Here is a 19,443-nt window from a genome sequence, read left to right on the forward strand (position 1 = left end):
CTCAAACCTGTAAAAAGCCTGTAAAATGACTACAAAAACTAACACCGACAAGTCCACGAAAGACGCTATCATACCCACAATCCAAGGCACTCAATCACATGGAATTCACAACCAGCCACTCCCATCAACACAACCTTACAGATACAGATGGCCACAACACGCAGAAACATGGAGAAAAAATTTTACATTGAGAAAAAGAAAATATAGATAAGCATGCACATTATGTACACACACACGCGCGGTCCCACCCACACACACACACACTTGGTCAAAGCTTGCAGGTAACCCTCCTTACATCACACCCTTTCAATTTCTTCCAAAAAGTTTGTCAATGTTTGACTCATGGACGTGTCCACAGCCAGACAAAAGGCCGCTGACTGAGAGATGCAACACCACCACAACAGCACCACACGGACACAAGATGGAGGCCGCCATCACTCTTTCCGGTTTGTGAGGGAGGAGATGCGGAGGGAGGGGGGGGCCGGGGGAGAGATGGGGGGCCGCGGGGATGGGCGGGGGGCGGAGGGGAGATGACGGAGATAGCCACCTCGCTCGTGCGCCGCGGTCGGGCTCAGGGGGTTTCTGTTGCAGTCCAGGCCGGGCGGGCCGGGGCCCGCAGTGCCGCCGTTGAGGAGGCGCGGGCTGCAGTCGCCCCCCCCAGGGGAGGGGGAGGAGGGGGGCGCCTCCCCGTTGCTCAGCCTCTCCAGCACCTCCAGGGAGGACATGCGCGTGGGGATGAGGGGCCTGGGCTCCGCCGTGTGGCTGTTCTCCCCGAGCGAGAGCTTCAGGCCCCCGGCCGGGGCCTTGGTCGCCGAAAAGGCGGAGGTTTTTTTGGCCTGGTGGCTCTGGAGGGTTTTTCTGAGCCGGAAGGGGGCGGGGCCCATGAGGAAGAGGCTGCTGGGAAAAGGCTTCTTCCTGTCGGCCGCCTCCTGGCGGTCGCGCTGGGCCAGCTGCCTCTCGTGCCGACGGATGGTGGTGAACCGGGTGTAGGACGCGGGGCAGGTGCCCTTGCACTTGCTGGGTTTGTGCAGGTGGTGGAAGTGGGCGTGGCCGGGCGGGGTGGGCGTGGCCACGGGGGAGTGGGCGGAGCTCTCGGAGCAGCGGTCCGTCTCTGGCCGCGCCTCCTTCTCTGGTCGCGCCTCCTTCTCTGGTTTCGAGGTGGAATCCGGCCTCGAATTATCGACGACCTCCGAGTCGACCTCTTCCTCTTCCGCTTCTTCCCGGCACAACAAAATGGCCGCCTCCTTCAGCCCCCCCTCCTCCTCCTCCCTCCGGGGGGGCTCGGTGAGGAGCAGCGATTCGGCCGACACGGCGCCCGTCATGTACGAGGGGGTGGAGCCAGGGCTGGGGCTGCCGTGGAGCGTTGGCATGGAGCAGGAGCGCTGGATGATCTGCTCGAACTCCGTCACCCGGGACGACACGGCGCTCCTGGGCACGGCCGCCGCCCCCCCCTCCAGCCCCGCCCCGCCCCCGGGCCCGGCCCCGTCCCTCTCGAACAGCGAGGTCAGGCTCCGCACGCTCCCATGGGGGCTGTAGCCCTCGCAGCCAGGCCGGCGGATGTGGTGCATGGTCCGGTACATGGCCGAAAACTCGGCCGTGGTCCTCCAGGCCTGTCCCCCGCAGTCCGGCAGCCCGCTGGCGCTCCCCGCCCTCTTGTCCGGCCCCCCTCGGCCCGCCGACGCCCCCTCCCTGAGGTCCTCGCAGCTGTGGGCTTTGGGCCGGCGGGCGGGCTCCGCCTTCGCCTCCCGCACCTCCTGAAACTCCCGCAGCTTGGGTTTGAACTTGGACGGCAGGATTTCGGGGAGGCCCGCTTTGGCGGCCGACAGAGGCTTCTTACTCTTACACTGGTTAGCGAGCGCGCTAGCGGCGAGAGCCGAAGCGCTATTTACACAGGAAGAAGGTGACATTATGTAGCCATTCCCACCTTTATGGTCCACTGGCAAGCATGCAGGACAACAGAATAAACAGCATATTAGGTGACATTGACCACAGGTTTACACGCAAACCAACGTATGCAATGCCCTAGCAGTCACTGACATCACCGATACACATGCCTCTGGGTAAAGTAAACAGGGTAGGGGGTCCATAGGGAGGGAGTAGGGCAGGAGTTAGGATGACTCAACACTGCTCGCATCAATCTTTCCACAAGACCTGAGAAATAAAATGTGTTTGAAAGATGCAGGGCTTCTTCCTGCTATGCCACGTTGTTAACAGTGGACACAGAAACAATAAAAACAATGAACAAAAGGAGGCATTCTGTTGGTGATGCAAGGTAATGGTTCTGTGTGGTCATGTGACACAAGCACAGTACGTGATTGGCTGAAGTGCTTCTCACAGTTTGAACAGAGCAGCCTTTTACTGAATCACAGATGACATGAATGAGAAGAAAAATGCTTCTGCAAACATTCCAGACTCCTAATTACATATAATTCACTATATAGTGGACATGCTTTAATGATGGCACACATTTAAATTTAAAAAGTTAAAATGTAAGAAAAGTGCATGACAGGACTCAGTGCAACAAAAAATGTATAAAAAGAAATTACATGATAAGATGGCAATAGACAGTGTCGATATGTCTGATAGATTCTTATCATCCTAATTCTAAAGTTTCCAACCCAGTTCAGACCAAAGATCTGCGATGCAATGAAACCTTTGTAGAGAACTGCAGTGTGAACTACTGACTCCTGAACACCTGATGCCAACACATGCCACTTGCAGGCCAATCTTTAGTCTGAACTGAGCTTCCCCTCCCCTACAAATAAAAATAAAATAAAAATCAATTTAAAATGTAGTCAACCGAAAACATTTATACAGTATTCATTAAAGGTCAAAGTTTGACCCATCGTTCCACAACCTACAGTTGACCAAACACTCACTAAACACAAATTCAAGGCAGCCTACATCACCTCTGACAAATTAAGTTATGGACACAACATAATAAACAAGTTTGTATTCAGATCTCAAGGCATTATTGCGTGGTTGTCCTGCAGTCACAAACATTTTTACTTTGCAATGTAAAATAAATATGAATAAATAATTATAATAAATATTTAGTAACATGTTTCATAAGTCACAGATTTATCCATTATGTTACATTACATTACGTGTTCTCTTTCGGGCAAAAGAGTAGGGGTGTCCAATCTCATCCAAAAATGGCCAATGTGGGTGCAAGTTTTTGTTTTAGCCCAGCACTAAGAAACCTAATTCTACTTATCAAAGTCCTAATTTAAGACCACGAGTACTTAATGAATTAGGTGTCATGGGGCTGTGCTAAAACAAAAACCTGACGAACAATCTGCTTGTGCCATTGTATTCGTACAACAATAGAACAAAGAATATGGGTCAAATGATCCTTTTAGAGTAAGGGAGACAATGAATGGAGGCTCATACCTATGTCATGACCTCTTTATATTCCTAAGGGACACAGTGCATTACCAAACAGTCTTCTACCTCCGTGAGTGCTGGCACTACAACCACTACCAAACATTAATAGCTCATGTTAATAGCTCAGGCCTTCTACGATGACATGTTCAAGAACCGATCTACAAGTGATACACTAACCAGATCAATCATTTTACAGGGGATGAAATTATGTCAGTAAGAGTTCCCACATGTCCTCACCCTCACATACAGGTCTCAGTGGACATGACACTTCACCAAACATCAGTCACTGATGTCATCAAACTATGTACCAATCAGCAACATAAAGTAACTCCTCGGTTACGACCGTGGAAGGATAGGTAATGCCCTCCTAGAGTTGCATCAGCTGACCGGCCGCTTGGCGCGATGCAGCGTGTATGCGGTCAGAATCTTTGGCACGTTGGCTCAGAGGCACCGGCCCCCACCCCACCGGTGTTCAGAGGCACCCGCCCCACCCCACCGGTGTTCAGAGGCACCGGCCCCCACCCCACCGGTGTTCAGAGGCATTCCGTCCGCTGACCCCAGGTCAGCTGTCTTCCTCCTGCACCACTGTCCCTCCCTCTGTTTATCTCCCTCCCTGTTTGTCTTTCCATCCCTGGCATGCTGCAGCGCGACCTCTGACCTCTCCTCCGTTATAAATACACGGCTGAGCTGTGACCTCACACTTCAGAAGCGCAGCCCTGTATCTTCCAGGTGTTAAATAAAGAGACCCGAAAAACCAGCCTCCGGGTCGGCTTAAGCCGACATGAGTCCAGCCGGCCTCCGCTCAAACAACCAGGGAGGGAAGGACTCCAAAAATATCCTCCGGCCATTTTGAGGCAGGGAGGCGACAGCCAGAAGCCAGCAGAGGACTAACACAAGTAAAATATGAGACTTGTTTTTGTTTTTTTTGGGAGCAACAGGTGAGAGTCTTTGTTGAAAGAGTTTGTTTCACCATCTAAAACACGTAACACTGTTCATGCATCCGCAATCTGGGAATATAGTGCAACTGATGTCACTCTGACATTTACAATGACATTTATATCGGTGAAATTTAAACAGGAAGCTTCGAGCAGCACAAGTTGTTATTGCACTTTCACGCGCAATAATCTTGTGTCTGACGAGTCACAGGGATGCGTTTACATGCACCTGTACATAGCGGTGGGTAAAAATATCAACACTGGAAAACTAAAGTAAAAAAAGGAGAAATGACTGTTAGGAATAACATAAACCGAAAGAGGAATGAGTCGGAAACAAGACGTTAAAAGGAAAAAACATGGATCTGGGCTCGCCGACCCCCCCCCCACACATTTAAATCCAGATTCAGAGGTGATATCTGTGTGACTCCTGAACACTCACCTTTAGAGGAGGAGCTGGGGTGTCGCTTGTTCAGAGCTCTGAGCCCCTGCAGGGGGATGTCTCCGCCCTCCAGGACGCTTTTGTAAATGTGGCGGTCGCTGTCTCCTGCCCCCGGCTCGCTGGGGGGCGTCTCCCCTTCCTTGGCCTCGCCATGGTCCGGCTCGCATTTGGAACTGGAGGGAAACGAGAGCCAGAGAAGCGGTTCTTAGGCTGCGGAGTACGGGAGTACCCCCCTCTTCTGCTCAGCTGATGTGCCGTCAACATTTTGACACAAAATGGGAGTTTGGGTGCTATACTTTTGTGGTCAAGGTGCATATTCCCTCCTTCCCTGCAGTAAATAACTTCGAGATCATCATCCAATGAATCCATCATCCCATGCCCTGGTTTAAAATGCAGCTTGAAATGACCAGTAACCAGCTGTTTTGAAACCTAGCTTGCGCTGGTCAAACCATGTTGAGTATGGAGCTAGTCTGAATTGGTCAACCAGCTACCAACTGTTTGAAAACTTAGCTTGAGCTATTTTGTTAGGACAAGTCTAACAGACGTGCAGTGCATGGGTTATACAAAAACAAGAAGAACTGTTGCTTGCATTGGTGTCAAACAAACATGACACATGCTCACTTAAAAGCAAACAGAGCAAGCTTTTACAGACACATAGGCAATAAACGGTTCCTTATCTAGTAGACAAAAATCAGTCATGTTAAACTGCCGCTTACTTTGACGCAGAAAGCTCATTTATGCCCCCCCATCTGATTTTACACTGAGGAACGTGAGGCCTAAGGGTTCTGAACGTCCACGTTTCAACCGTCCACTCGCCTTTTCATCACGTGAATAGAGCTGCAATTCAGACGCGTTTCTGAATGGACTGGGTCACAAACCGACCAGTGTACTGCACATAGCTACAGCTATTCATTTTAATTTGCTGCTTTCTTAACTACACACCCTTCCTACACAATATATTAAAAACATATTTTCATAGAAACCCCAGATATCTGCAGCATATTCAATGTTCATGAGGGTACATAACACAATCGAACCACTGTCCGAACTAACATCATGAACAAACAGTTAAGGAACTTGTCTGTAATGGCCAATTTACATAATGTCGGGGTGTAACAGTGCTGACTCTATCAATGAGGGCCCACAGGGAACAAGCAGCTGGCCCTAGCCCCACACCCACCCAGGGAGGGGGTGTGCTGGGGCCGGGACCCCTGCAGTCTGCCCACACGCGCTGGGGGAACCAGACGGCACTTAAACAGGCATTCCACAAGTTTCAGGGGAAACTAGTGCCAGGCTGGCCCTCCTGAGTTCACTGAAGACATGAAGCAGTAGGATAGGCCCACATACACAAACAGGCATAACGTAGGCTGCAGCACATACTGAGCAAATATCACATGAACATGTTATCGTCCACCAAGCACTTCACAAGGCCATGATGTTCCCTCTCATTACGAACCGTAATGCTAATACACAGACAAAAGTCAGCACGACAAAGTGCTGCTTCAACAGACTAGAAAAGGCCAGCTCATACAGACTAGAACAATTATGATACTGTTTCCAGTGCTTTAGAAAGAAACAAGCATTTCGACGTGCAGAAAACATAACAAACAAAGCAGGAAACTGCTGCTTGACAAACTTTCACTCACATAAACTAGATCAGCCACATCAAACAGCCCTTGTTAATCCTCTTGAGAAAAGAAAGTAGTTTCAAAGTTTTTTAAAAATTTTTTTACATAATATAAGAGTTTGGAAAAACATGTTGCCGTGAAAATGTTTACAAAAATATAGTTTTTATTTTTATTGACTGTCCCTTGCAGTGCAACATATGGTTCTTGAGATTAAGACCAGAAACTTCTCTACAGTGTACAAAAAATTAATTGTTGGATCATAGAAGGATAAACAAAAACATATGTGACAAAGCTGGCACTGGAACAGCTAAAAACCCAACATAGGAAGCAGAAAGCTGGAGTGGATTCCTGCTGAACTGAAATACAGACAGCGAAAACAGATCAATCTCTGACAATTAGACCCAGCTTTCTGCGAGCTCAATTATCAGGATTGGTCTCAACAGAAACCTTAGTGTGCTTTCAGCCCCTGTGTGACATCTGTCCCCGGTATTGTGTTACGCCGCGGTTTTTCAATAAAAGGAGCCACTGCCGCATTAATACACTTTTAGGAAATCTCCCGTGGATTTAAATGACACTTCACACGTGTGTCAGACTGTCGCAGGCTGGAAAGGGTGGGGGTGCTATCAGATTGATTATTAGCTGAGTGCCACTGTCACCGAATCCACTCGGCCACCTGTAGAAAAGCGGACCGTGGGTGTCGACATGCGATATGGCGGATCGCGTGACCCTTTCTCAAACTCAAAAAGCATCCAGGCCACTCAGAACAGGCAAGGTACAAATGAATAAACACAAATCTAGATTCTCCAGACTCCACAGAGGACAACATGCCACTGCTCTAAAAATACAGCTGAGCATTCCCTAACGCTACTGTCAACAATGTCTACCTGCGATCACCTTTGTGTTATTGTACAGTTTCATTTGCTAGGCATTTTCCAGTGTGGTCGCATTAAGTCCAGAGATTGCCTAGACCACCTGGCTTATTACAGTTCAACTGCTACTTGCAAATGTGGACACGGGTACCCACATGACTTTAGATGGCACAGGTTTCTCACACACAAGAGTATTTAAGAATAACTGAGCTGTACGTTGGAGTATCAGTTTCCATAATAAATGAGCAATACCAAGAAGTAGAAGAAGAAGAAAAAGTAGTAGTCATAGTAGTAGTAGTAGTAATAGTAGTAGTAGTAGCAGTAGTAGTAGTAGTAGCAGTAGTAGTAGTAGTATATAAAACTGCGCTGAACAGAACATTAAAGCTGGTGTTTCAAATTCGAATATAAAAAGAAGCCCACAGATAGGGGTCCCCACAGGGCCATAAAGCACAGAGGGGTCTCTGTTTCTCACGGTGTCGTCTATCCCAAATGAACGCAGGAATCCCAGACCGTCATGTTATCGGACACATTACTGACGCAGGCGTGACCCATGCGTGACACACATATAACGCAGGCGTGACCCCCCATAACCCCCTCGCTCGGACACAGACGTCGTTCAGTCGCAGCCCAACTATGGGCACATTCTGGCAACGGTCGCCTCACACCCACAAACGGGACTGAAATCAGCCCCAAGCCACGTATGACATTACCCACGGACCTCACGAAACCAAAGGTCCTCACTTTAGTGGGAGAACGCCTCAAACCGCTCATGAATTCAACAGCGCATCATGTCAGACAGCGCATCTGCTTCAGTTCAGCTTGTGAATTTTATTGTATTTATTTGTTTATTGTTTGTTTATTGTTTGTTTATCGGGGGGAGAGGAGACGGTGGAACCTCGTCCCTGTTTCCATGTCGAGCTGTTCCAGAAGGAGAGGTACAGTGACAGGAAAGAATCTCTCTGACGTTTGTTTATTTTTATTACCCCAGCCAGAATGTTATTGCGGCTCGAACCCGCGACCTTCCCAGGTGTCATGGCGTGAGCTCTGTCCACAGGACCTGTGAAAGTGGACTTTGGGCTGAGAGAGAAAGCAGATTCTGACACAAATTCTGACTGCGTTTTCACAGAGAAGAATGTGCAAGTTTCAGCAGACCGCTGGCCCATCGGTCAGCACCTCTAAAAGCTTTCTCTGGAAATGCGTTTACCGTGTAAACAAGCGTGACGCTGGACCACAATGGCGAGAAAACCGGATACTTTAGAACAAATAAACAGCCACCCAGCATTTTAGCTGGGTGTGGCTGGGGAACCGCATCCAAATGACATTAAAAACACATCACGAAACCTGGGAATGTGCCAGCGTTTCACATCTTAATCACAGCCTCTGAACACATGACTATAAACTCTACGTGCAGTGTACTGTTATTCTTCTGAGACCCAGTGACTCAAAGGAGGACAGCACATTCTGGCTTCTCTGAGCTCTATACAGGATTCCTCATAAGGAACATTCAATTAAAATGAAATACAATATATATTTAGAAAATATTTTCACCGCAGTATGTTTTTCTCATCGAAGACACTTGTAAAAAAAGAAAAAAAGGGAAAATAAAATACTTAAAATACATAGTCAGGAGGTCAAATACTATAAATACTACTACATGTCTGCTTCTACTTTATATACAAAAATATTATTAAGATAATTCATGAAATCAGCACTGTGTATCTGGATAAATATTCTGGTTTGTTGGAAATAATAATAAATAAATAAAATACTTTTAATAATCATCTCTATTGTCGATTCCAGCACAGAGGGGAGTTATTGGCACTTAGTGTACCAATAACCGCACGCTTGTGTGCATCTCTGCACCAATAGAAAACTACAATGGAGAGACCCAAACTGCCTCCCCACCATTATGGAAAAACAGATGGTGAAAAAAGCATTAGCCCACTTCTGCGCTTTTCTCCAAAAGCCTCACAGCACCACGCGCCCCCGGGGACTGAGAGAGCACATAAAACACCGACATTCTCCGAGTGCTCGAGACCGGCCTCCTTCTCCGGAACCTTCCGCGGGCCCGCTTACCTCTTAAAAACACATTTAAAAAATCATGACAAATGTGACTCACAGCTGAGAATTGGCTCCGTGTGCTGGCCCAACTTCAGCAAGCTGTGGATCCATCTATGTGCGTTTAATGGAGCCACAGCGACGAGCCGCCGAATTCAGGCTCCAAATCAAAACCGCGCTCTCCGTACGCCAGTCAGCGCAGCAGAGACGCAGCGAGTAATTACCCGTGAAGATAATCTGTGTGTTTACACATCTCCACAAGTCCGCGTGGGCAGTACTCAGGTTTTCATGCTTCTTCTGAGTTCCAAACACACTGCGCTGTAAGTGTCTCACTAGACAAGCTTCTGACGAGCGCTTTTGTGTTAAAACAGCGCCCGTAAGACCGCTAACTGCTGGAGTATTTTGAAAGAACACACAGTTGAAAGTCAGGAAACGGGCGCGGGCGGCTGAACGGGAGGGAGCTGTGGCTCTTAACCCCGCAGATGTGTGAGGATGCCGAGAGGCGGCTTCACCCGCCCAGCCCGGCCGGGTCCCGAATTCCTCACATTCCTTTCGGGAGAAACAAAAATAGAGGGAAATAAATTAAGCATGACGTAAAAACAGGGCTCAAAAGCCAGCCGTCAGTCATTTGCGTCGTAAGTTGGGAACAAAGATCCACGACCTCTTGCCATGAAAGGCTGACAATCTGACAGAGGACAGAGAGAAAAAAAGAAAAGAGAGAGAGAGAAAAAAAGAGTTTCCGCTATCACCTCCACATGGGAGATAACGGTACTCCCCCCCCCCCGCCAACCCTCCACCCCCACGCTGAAGAGACAGACCAGCCAGGCTGGGAACGCAAGTCTCTTATCTCCCCGCAAAACATTTCCAGCTTTTATCTTCGGCTGTTTATTTTCTGCTTTTTAAATAAACTGAGGCAGAGGCCAGCCCCCCGTTAGCTGCAGAGAGAGAAAGCGGGCGGCAAGCGTAGCCTAGCGCTTTTCGACTGGATCGCACAGCACCCCCGAGCCAGGAAGCAGGGGTACCCCATCGGGAGAGAGGGGTGTTCCCGCTAACGGCGAAACCCAGCATCAGAATGAGAAAAACGCAAGTGCCAGGGCACACGCAGGGCACCTGCGCACACACACGTACGTACACACGGACACACACACCACACGTGACGCCACACAGCGAGAACAGAGCGGTAATGAAAGAGGAAGGACTTACAATTGCGGCAGGTCTGCGGAGCTTTCCAGCGGCGTGAAAGAGGGAGCGCTCTGCAACAAACCAAACAAAGAAGTCATTGATAAATCCGGCCGAGGGTCTGTCCCAGGCTGAAGAGCAGCAGGGGCATCGGTCAGGTCCGTCCGTCCGTCCGTCCGTCTGTCCGTCCGCGGTGGGGAAGCTCCGGGGCTGAGCTCTGCGCGGGAGCAGACTCTACATGGAGGAGTTAAACGTGTGTTTTGGCTCGCATGAGGAGCGGAGGAAAACAAGCGGCAGTGTGGGAGGGGGGCGGGGGGCGGGGGCCGGGGGGCTGAGAGGGGCACTAGGGAGGGGAGGGGCCGGGGTCTGTGCAGCCAATGGGCTCCAGGTTTCCACAGCGCTCTGGTCTTTTGTCTGGGAGTGAGTCAGTCTCATTAGCAGTGGAGTAGACCGTAGATCAGTCAGCCAGCTGGTGAGAGGAGGCCTCTCTCTCGCTCCGTCTGTCTCTCCATCTCTCTCTCTCTCCGTCTGTCTCTCCCTACCCCTGTCTCTCCATCTCTCTGTCTCTCCCGAACCCTCTCTCCCTCTCTTTCTCCATCTCTGTCTCCCTCTGGAACTCTCTTTCTCCATCTCTCTGTCTCTCCCTCTACCATTCTATCACACACACACGCACACACACACACACACACAAAACGTGCATACAAATACAGTCTTCCACACACACACACACACACACACACATATAAACACACTCTCTCTCTCACACACACACACACACAAAACAAGGACAGTCTCTCTTTTACACACACACACACACACATACACACGCTCTCTCTTTCACACACACACACACACACACACACACAAAACATGGACAAACTTGCATACAAATACAGTCTCTCTTTCACACACACAAACACACAAACACATGCCCACACGCACACATGCACAAGCAAGCGTATAACAGTTCAGTTAAGTTGCTTTATTTCTGGTGATGCTGCAGGTAGCTTCAGTGTGAAAGCAGACCAAAGCAGTGTTATTCTGAAGCAAACGTTAGCGGCTTTAGTTCTCTCCCACACCCCAACTCCTGCTCCTATCGGTGTCCTCTGTGCAGACGCCAGAGTAAAAATAACACCGATGACCGGACCAGGAGCCCAGGAATATTTGGAAATAATATTGTGCAATCCCTCCTGACAGCCACACAGAACCTCACCCCCACCAACGCCCACCCTCCACCCCTCCCCGAAAAACAGACGCCCAAAAACCACATTGCATATCTCACAAGAGCTTTTTCAGGGAGTTGCTAGGGGAAGGAATATGACGAATAACCTTTTGAAAATGAATGCCTTTCTTTATAAGCCTGGAATTTGCCTGGCAGGTCGACACATAATCTATTTATACTGCTCAATGTTCCACTGCCCAGTCCCCTCCAGGAGGAGTCAGGCTGCATGAATGTGTCCGTGGCACGTTGCGTTTTAACAGCCTCTTCCTGTCCGATTGTCACACTGCCCTCGGTAAATAAGGACTTTTAAAATGACATAACCCACGGGTCCCGAGTCGGCTGGGGAACGAGCTTTGTACTGACAGTGAAGAAAGAGGAAATAAAACAGGAAAAAGTTGTAAGAATCCCGAAGAAAGCGTCTGTTTGTGGAGATAAGAAAGTTTTGACACAAGCTTCCTGTAGCAAGCTGACCAACACTGGTTCCATTACTCAACACTGCTGTAAAGAGCCCTTAAAATATCCCAGCAGCCATCTGTACGAAGCAGGTCAAACATGTAATAAACTATGTCACGAGTGAAGAATGCCAACGAGTAATGTAACCTAACACAAAAAGGTGAAACATTCAAACTAAGAAGCTGACTATTCTCAAAACAGAGACTAAGTTAACCTATATGCCAGTCAACAGTTTTACAAATTGGCTTTTAGTAACTTAAGGAGTATTCGTGACACGATTTGAAGCTTAAACAAGGTGATTGAGCCTGTGGAGTAGACAATGATGAACACCCAGACAAATGTGTTGTGACTCATCGTCAGCCATTTTAGCAGCTGTTATCGCCCTAAAGCGAATGACTGTTCATACGATAATCACCCAGAGAGGCGTGAAGGCATCCGCTCTATTCATTACTAATGTTAACAGACACTCTCCTTTAAGTTGAGAGCACATGCCTGAATTTGGCTGCCACATCCATAGGCAGTATGTAATTAAGCCTGTCAGGACTGTAACTCTGTCTCCTGTACGGTCGCCTGTCCTCAGCGTGTGATATAACGAGCAGGCTCACACATTGATGCCACACCCGTCTCTACAGGTGAGCTTCCGCTAAAGACCGAGGAATCACTGTGTGACTGGCATCCGTTAGCCCCACTGCCGGCCACCAGCACCTGGGCTGCAGTGAGCTGAGCCAGGAATACACCCTGCTGACCGCAGGCCAGGGTAGTCTGCCCGGTGTGTACAGTACGTGTCATCGACTGCAGGTGGCCCTAGAAGAAGGCATCGGCACCCCAACGGTAACAGACTCATAAAATTAATCGCCCCCCCTTCAAGCCAATCAGCATGCAGTAGAGTTTTGACGTGGTGGTGTGAAAGTAGTATAAAACAACAGAGCTGGCAGTTTCCAATCACACTCTGATCTAGACTAGGAGTTACCTGCTGGGAAAATGACATTTTGGACCGAAGATATAGAAGACAGGCTGGTGTCTTTGAGGAGAGAGCACCGTTGTACACCATCAAACCCTGCTGAAAGAAAACTGCTCAAGCTAGGTTTTGAAACAGCTGGTAGACCAGTTCAGACCAGCTCCCAGCTCAACACGGTTTAGCTGGTGGACCAATTCAGACCAGGTCCCAGTTTGATATGGTTTGACCAGCTCAAGCTGTATTTTGAAGCAGCTGTAAGCTGGCTCACCAGCTACCAGATCAGACAAGCTACCAGCACACTGCTAGCTGGTTGACCAGCCCATACTCAGCTATACCAGCTTATGACCGACTTGACCAGCTCAGTTTTGAAGCTGGTCAAGATGGCATAGACCAGGCCAACTTCAAAAAAGCGGTAAGCTGCAGGCTGTGGCAAGAAATAGAGGCTCTTGGATGTTCCAGTAAATTTTAGAGTAAGCTTAGACCTGCATTCACACACGGAGAACTTCAGATCCCATGGAACCAACAGGTAAACTTTGTAAATCCTAGCAACTAAACCATAAGCTTTGAACAAAGCCTTCTAAACATAGAAACTGTGATTTCACGGTTTAGGGTGTTTCAGTAACTGAATTCTGCTCTGTGTACATGTTGAATACATTTAAATGAAGAGTTAAATTAATGACATCACTGTACAGGCGGCCTTATGCCAGGTTTTAATAAGGAGCAGACCAGCATCCCATGACTGCAGGAATTAGAGAAACCCAGAAAATGGGATTTTGAAGATGATTAAATCTTTCATGATTAAAATACATATATATATTTTTATACCCTCTCTATAAAGTGAATTTCTGAAGTTGCATTGTCATAGAAATAAAACACAGAATCGATAAAGATATTACACAGATGCGATTTGCACAATATTTATGTGATGTGATTTGTCTATTTCAGTATAAGCATTTTTCTTTCAAGATGTAGTCAAGGTTTTATTCAATAAGAATGTAAATATGAAATTGAAAATGTAGTTTGTCCGACCCTCTTTACAAATACACAGAATAAATTCAGCATATGGTATGGATTTAGAAATGAAATCCCCATTGGCAGTGGGGGGAGTTGTTAGTTAGCTTAGCTAGTTTTATAGCAGAAGGAACTTTCCTCCAATAAAAAAGTGCATAACGTTTCACAGAGCCTGAGAAAGTTTGGAAGGCAGATATTGAACAGATAAAAATATATATTATATGAGGTAAGAGCAGAGCAGTATCTAAACAGCACAAACATACAACCAGGTGCACACACACATATGAACAACACAAACAACACAAACAACACACACAAATAGACAACACACGCAGAATCAAACACCACACATACCCAACACACACCATCCCCACCACACACTATTGTACACGTACACACACGCCTTACACAGGCATACTATATAACACACATACTGTTTGCCACACACACCACATAAAAGCAAGGCTAAAAATATGCAGGAGGCTTCATGCGAAAGTACAATTTCACAACATCGGACCGATCTTGAACAGGGGAAAAGGGGACAGTGGGCAAGTGCTAAAGAGGCAGTTTAGAAATTCCAGGGGGACTCTGGATTCTTCCAGATAAACAGATTGGAGTGTCAGGCCAGGGTGTCATTGGAACAATCGGAGCTTGCATTGTTGTGCTCTGTTATGGAGCTGTTTGTTCAGACCGCCCATGTACCCAAACAGGTGCTGGGAATGGCTCAGAAATATTCCTATGTGACAGATCGCTGTGTGTTTGCGCGTGTTTGTTTATGTGTGTGTGTTTGTGTGTGTGAGAGAAAGACATAATGTGAGTGTGTGTCCGTGTCCGTCCGTTTATGCATGTGTGTTGGGGTGTGTTTGTGTGCACGTACTGTACATGTGTGTGTGTGTGTGTACTCAGTTTGTAAACAGTGAGCCGGGAATAGTGAGAACAGTGAGTGGACCATGACTGTACAGCTGTCAAAAGTGACCCCATTCCAGGCTGGAGGTCAAACAAAAAACAAAAACCAACGACACCGCTGTGCTTTGCCGTTGCCGCAGAGACAACCTTCCGCCTGCGCCTTCTGTTTATTTACAACTGCGGGTTCACACAGAGCAGAGCAATGGCAGACAGCAACTGCTTTAATACAAATGGGGGCCATCACTTCTCTAGGTCGCTCCAGATAAGAACATCTGCTAAGTGACTGCAGTGCAATGTGATTTAATGGATTTCACATAAACCTAATTGTCACAGGGGACTATTTGCCGACCACTAAGGAGAACTGACTTCTAGCCCCTCAGCTCTAATACAGACATTTTCTGAGACCCCGACTTTCAAGATTTGTCAGAGAGAACCACTCAAAAATGGCCGCCGTGTCAACGCTTCTCAGGGTCCCTCGCGACTTTCTTTCGATGTGAGACGGCCGACTTGCTTGTTTTCAGCTTCATACAGTCACCCAGCTCAGACCCAGCGGACCGAACATGATCAGATAACTGATATATGTTGCTTCATTTTATCAAATAAGGACAGAGCAGCAAGAAAACTCATGAGGCTCTCTAGGACCAGAACTGGGGAGCTTGGAATCAGATGCTCCCTGCCTGCCTAACAGATGTTCAATAATGGCTCCAGAGCCAGATGTGTAGGTTTAGGGGTGGATAGGGTGACATCACCCCCAATATTCACATTCATTCACATTAATTAATCATAAGACTAGCTAGTATGCTTGTTAGACTTGAAATTTGATAACGAAGACTAAACTCTCTGAAAAAAAGGTTGTTATGTTTGTCTCCTTACAGAAACCCTTGTTAGTTATTTATGGATCCCTCTATCATGGGTGTGGAGTGTGTAAGCTCCCAGCCAAAACTTTTACCCAACAAACAAGCTGTAAAATAGATACCCTCCTGTCAAATCCAGCGTTGTCAGTTTGACCAGCTTGAAAATTGATTTGGACAAGCTGGTCATAAAGCTGGTCCAGCAGGTTATGAGCTGGTCAACCAGCATGACCAAGCTGGTCAACAAGCATGACCAAGCTGGTCTTAAAGCTGGTCTAACTGGTTATGAGCTAGCTTTTTCAAAACATAGCTTGAGCTGGTCAAACCATGTCAGACTGGGAGCTTGTTTGAACAGGTCAACTAGCTAGACCCTAATGGTCAAACCAATACCAACTGTTTCAAAACCTAGATTGAGGTTTTTTTTTTTTTGTGGAATCACAGGGTTCCTTTTGGAACCATTTTCTCTGAGGGGGCAGGGGGTCCAGCAGTGTCTCTCCCAGAGTTCAAATGAAACCAGTGTCTACGGCCGAGCTGTCCCCTCCTTTCTCTACATGGAAACATGCGATGATGAATGGCTCCCGGCGCTGTGCACATACTGAACATGCTAAGCGTGCACATACCAGCACCTCGTGCTCACCGCACGTAGGCCGCTCCACCAGGTGGAGACGGTAACATTTAATGGCGATATTAACAGCATCGGTGTGTTGTTACTGGGCATTCGTCCTTTGACTCTTTCTGAAACCAGGTCACTTTCGCTTTTTACTGCTGTGTAGCCTCAGTCAATTCAATTTCACTCAATATAACAGTGCTACCCGCACGTAAGCATGTAAAATGAGATGAATATCCAACAGATGGAATCGCTCACATCTAAATACTGTTCAGTTACTTCAGTTATCGTCTAATAAGCACATTTATATGAATGATTTATAGCTCGGTAAACAAATACAATGTTCATTAAATGCACCCTAATCTATTCGTGCTGCAAGAGCATTTACTTAAATGAGATAAATACGAAAGCAATTCAAACAATGGTAATTGCAGGGCAGTGTCATAATGTCCATCACGCAAGGCCAGCTTCAAAAAGAAGCGCCTGTTTGTGTAAATGTGCATGTGTAACAACGAGATCACATGAATCAAGTGTTCTTCAACATGGCAGCCGAACAACAAAGTCCACTCCTCAAAACTCAAAATGTCTCAAACAGAAGCTGGTTTGAGTGACAAAAAGTTTACATGAGAGAACCCACTGTTATCTGACTGCAGGCAGGAAACAAGATAATGTGAATGGTTGCTTTATGTTTTCAAACCTCAGCTGGTGGCCTTGGCAGTCGGATTAATTCTTAAACAATCATGTGAGACGGAAATAATGTGCATTAATTTTATGTTTCAGTCGACGAGACTGGAGCACTGAGGGGCTGATCGTTTAGACTTAAGTTCAAATGCTGCATCAACCTGTGAGGTGTGCAATAGAAAATACTATTTAATAAACCTCACTGTCACTAGCGTATTTCGTTAAATGTAAGTGTTTTCTTTGTGGGAATTTCCTTGTTCCTTTTGTTTGAGTGGACTGTATTTTAGAGAAAACAGCACACCGCCAGAACCAAACCTCCAGGGAAGAACGCTTTTCTCACAAGCAGGTTGGACAGTATCATAATAACACGTTTCCCTGTGTCCTGACATTTTCAAAACAAAGCAACAAGAACGGAAATCAATATTTCTGATGCCTGCTCATTGAAGCTAAATACTACCCATTCACACTAAAGGGAACAGAAGAATCATAACACACACACACATAAGCATACATGCACACACACACACACACACACACAAACACAACACACACACAGCACATAAAACCAAACATTTATAACATCAGTATAAATGTTCCTTTGTATATAAATGAAAAGTTCAGGTATTGACCACACAATCACAAACACAATGTTGTGGAGATTACTGCATTGTATTTCCCAGACAGCATGGAGGAACAGTGAAACAATTAAATGTCAGCAGGGCCAGGTGATGTTGCTAGTATCTCCACAAAATACTTGTGTTATGCCAAAGTGACACATCCCTTTAAAGAGATAAATTGTGTTCATGATTGCTTGTAAACACATTTAGAAGCAGATACTGGTGGATGTGCTACTGGACTTCAAAAACATGAAACAGCAAGAGAAGCACAGTGACAAACAGACACGATTATGGGTGTGAGTTTGACAGGGACCTGATATCATGTTATGGAAGTGAATTTGGGTCCTGGCACCATGTTATGGATGTGAGTTTGGGTCCAGTTCTTAGGTTCTGGATGTGAGTTTGGGTCCTGACTCCACGTCATGGATGTGAGTTTGGGTCCTGACTCCATGTTATGGATGTGAATTTGGGTCCTGTTCTCAGGTTCTGGATGTAAGTTTGTGTCCTGTTCTCAGGTTCTGGATGTGAGTTTGGGTCCTGTTCTTAGGTTCTGGATGTGAGTTTGGGTCCTGTTCTTTGGTTCTGGATGTGAATTTGGGTCCTGACACCATGTTATGGATGTGAGTTTGAGTCTTGACTCCATGTTATGGATGTGAGTTTGGGTCCTGATTCCATGTTATGGATGTGAGTTTGGGTCCTGTCACCATGTCATGGATGTGAGTTTGGGTCCTAACTCCATGTTATGGATGTGAGTTTGGGTCCTGTTCTCAGGTTATGGATGTGAGTGTGGGTCCTGTTCTTAGGTTCTGGATGTGAATTTGGGTCCTGACACCATGTTATGGATGTGAGTTTGAGTCTTGACTCCATGTTATGGATGTGAGTTTGGGTCCTGATTCCATGTTATGGATGTGAGTTTTGGTCCTGTCACCATGTCATGGATGTGAGTTTGGGTCCAGACTCCATGTCATGGATGTGAGTTTGGGTCCTGACTCCATGTTATGGATGTGAGTTTTGGTCCTGTTCTCAGGTTATGGATGTGAGTGTGGGTCCTGTTCTCAGATTATGGATGTGAGCTTGGGTCCTGTTCTTAGGTTATGGATGTGAGCTTGGGTCCTGTTCTTAGGTTATGGATGTGAGTTTGGGTCCTGTTCTTAGGTTATGGATGTGAGTTTGGGTCCTGTTCTCAGGTTATGGATGTGAGTTTGGGTCCTCTTCTCAGGGAATTCATCTGGTCCCACATACAGTGAGGGTTTCAGGGCTCCGAGTGGGATATTTACGACACGCAGGGTTTTAATATATGGTCATGTCAGGACTTTAAATGAAAGAGTTCCACTGTGGGACTTACCCGTTTTCCAAACTCCATCTCTGAAAAGAATTTATACCAAGGTTCATTCTCTAAATCTACATCTTCTGGACTTAAACCATGAGTCTAAAAGGGGTGCGGCAACAAGGAACAGGATGAAAAAGAGAGAGAGAGAAGACAGTTGAGCACAATGTATCAAGACAAAGCACTCATTCATAGACATGCTCTGAATCAAAATGACAGGGGAGGGATCCTGCAGACTGCAGTGTCCTCTGCTAAAGATCTGTAACACAATGAAAGTATAAATAATAGGAGTACCTCTCATTACTTCAGAAAGAT

The 19,443-nt window shown here is 46.9% G+C and overlaps 1 protein-coding gene across 1 annotated transcript in view; it reads right to left on the bottom strand.

Moving 5' to 3' along the window:
- LOC133118571 (sorbin and SH3 domain-containing protein 1) overlaps positions 1–19,443 on the bottom strand; it is a 61,939-nt gene that overhangs the window by 19,804 nt on the left and 22,692 nt on the right. The window contains exons 11-15 of the mRNA XM_061228673.1: positions 19,147–19,230; positions 10,520–10,569; positions 4,762–4,934; positions 1,259–1,936; positions 548–1,216 (exon numbers count right to left, since the gene is read on the bottom strand). Coding sequence (XP_061084657.1) covers positions 548–1,216; positions 1,259–1,936; positions 4,762–4,934; positions 10,520–10,569; positions 19,147–19,230 — 1,654 coding nt within the window. The remainder of the gene's footprint in view (positions 1–547; positions 1,217–1,258; positions 1,937–4,761; positions 4,935–10,519; positions 10,570–19,146; positions 19,231–19,443) is intronic.

The sequence above is a fragment of the Conger conger genome, chromosome 18 (genome assembly GCF_963514075.1).
Source record: "Conger conger chromosome 18, fConCon1.1, whole genome shotgun sequence".
Lineage (NCBI taxonomy): Eukaryota > Metazoa > Chordata > Actinopteri > Anguilliformes > Congridae > Conger > Conger conger.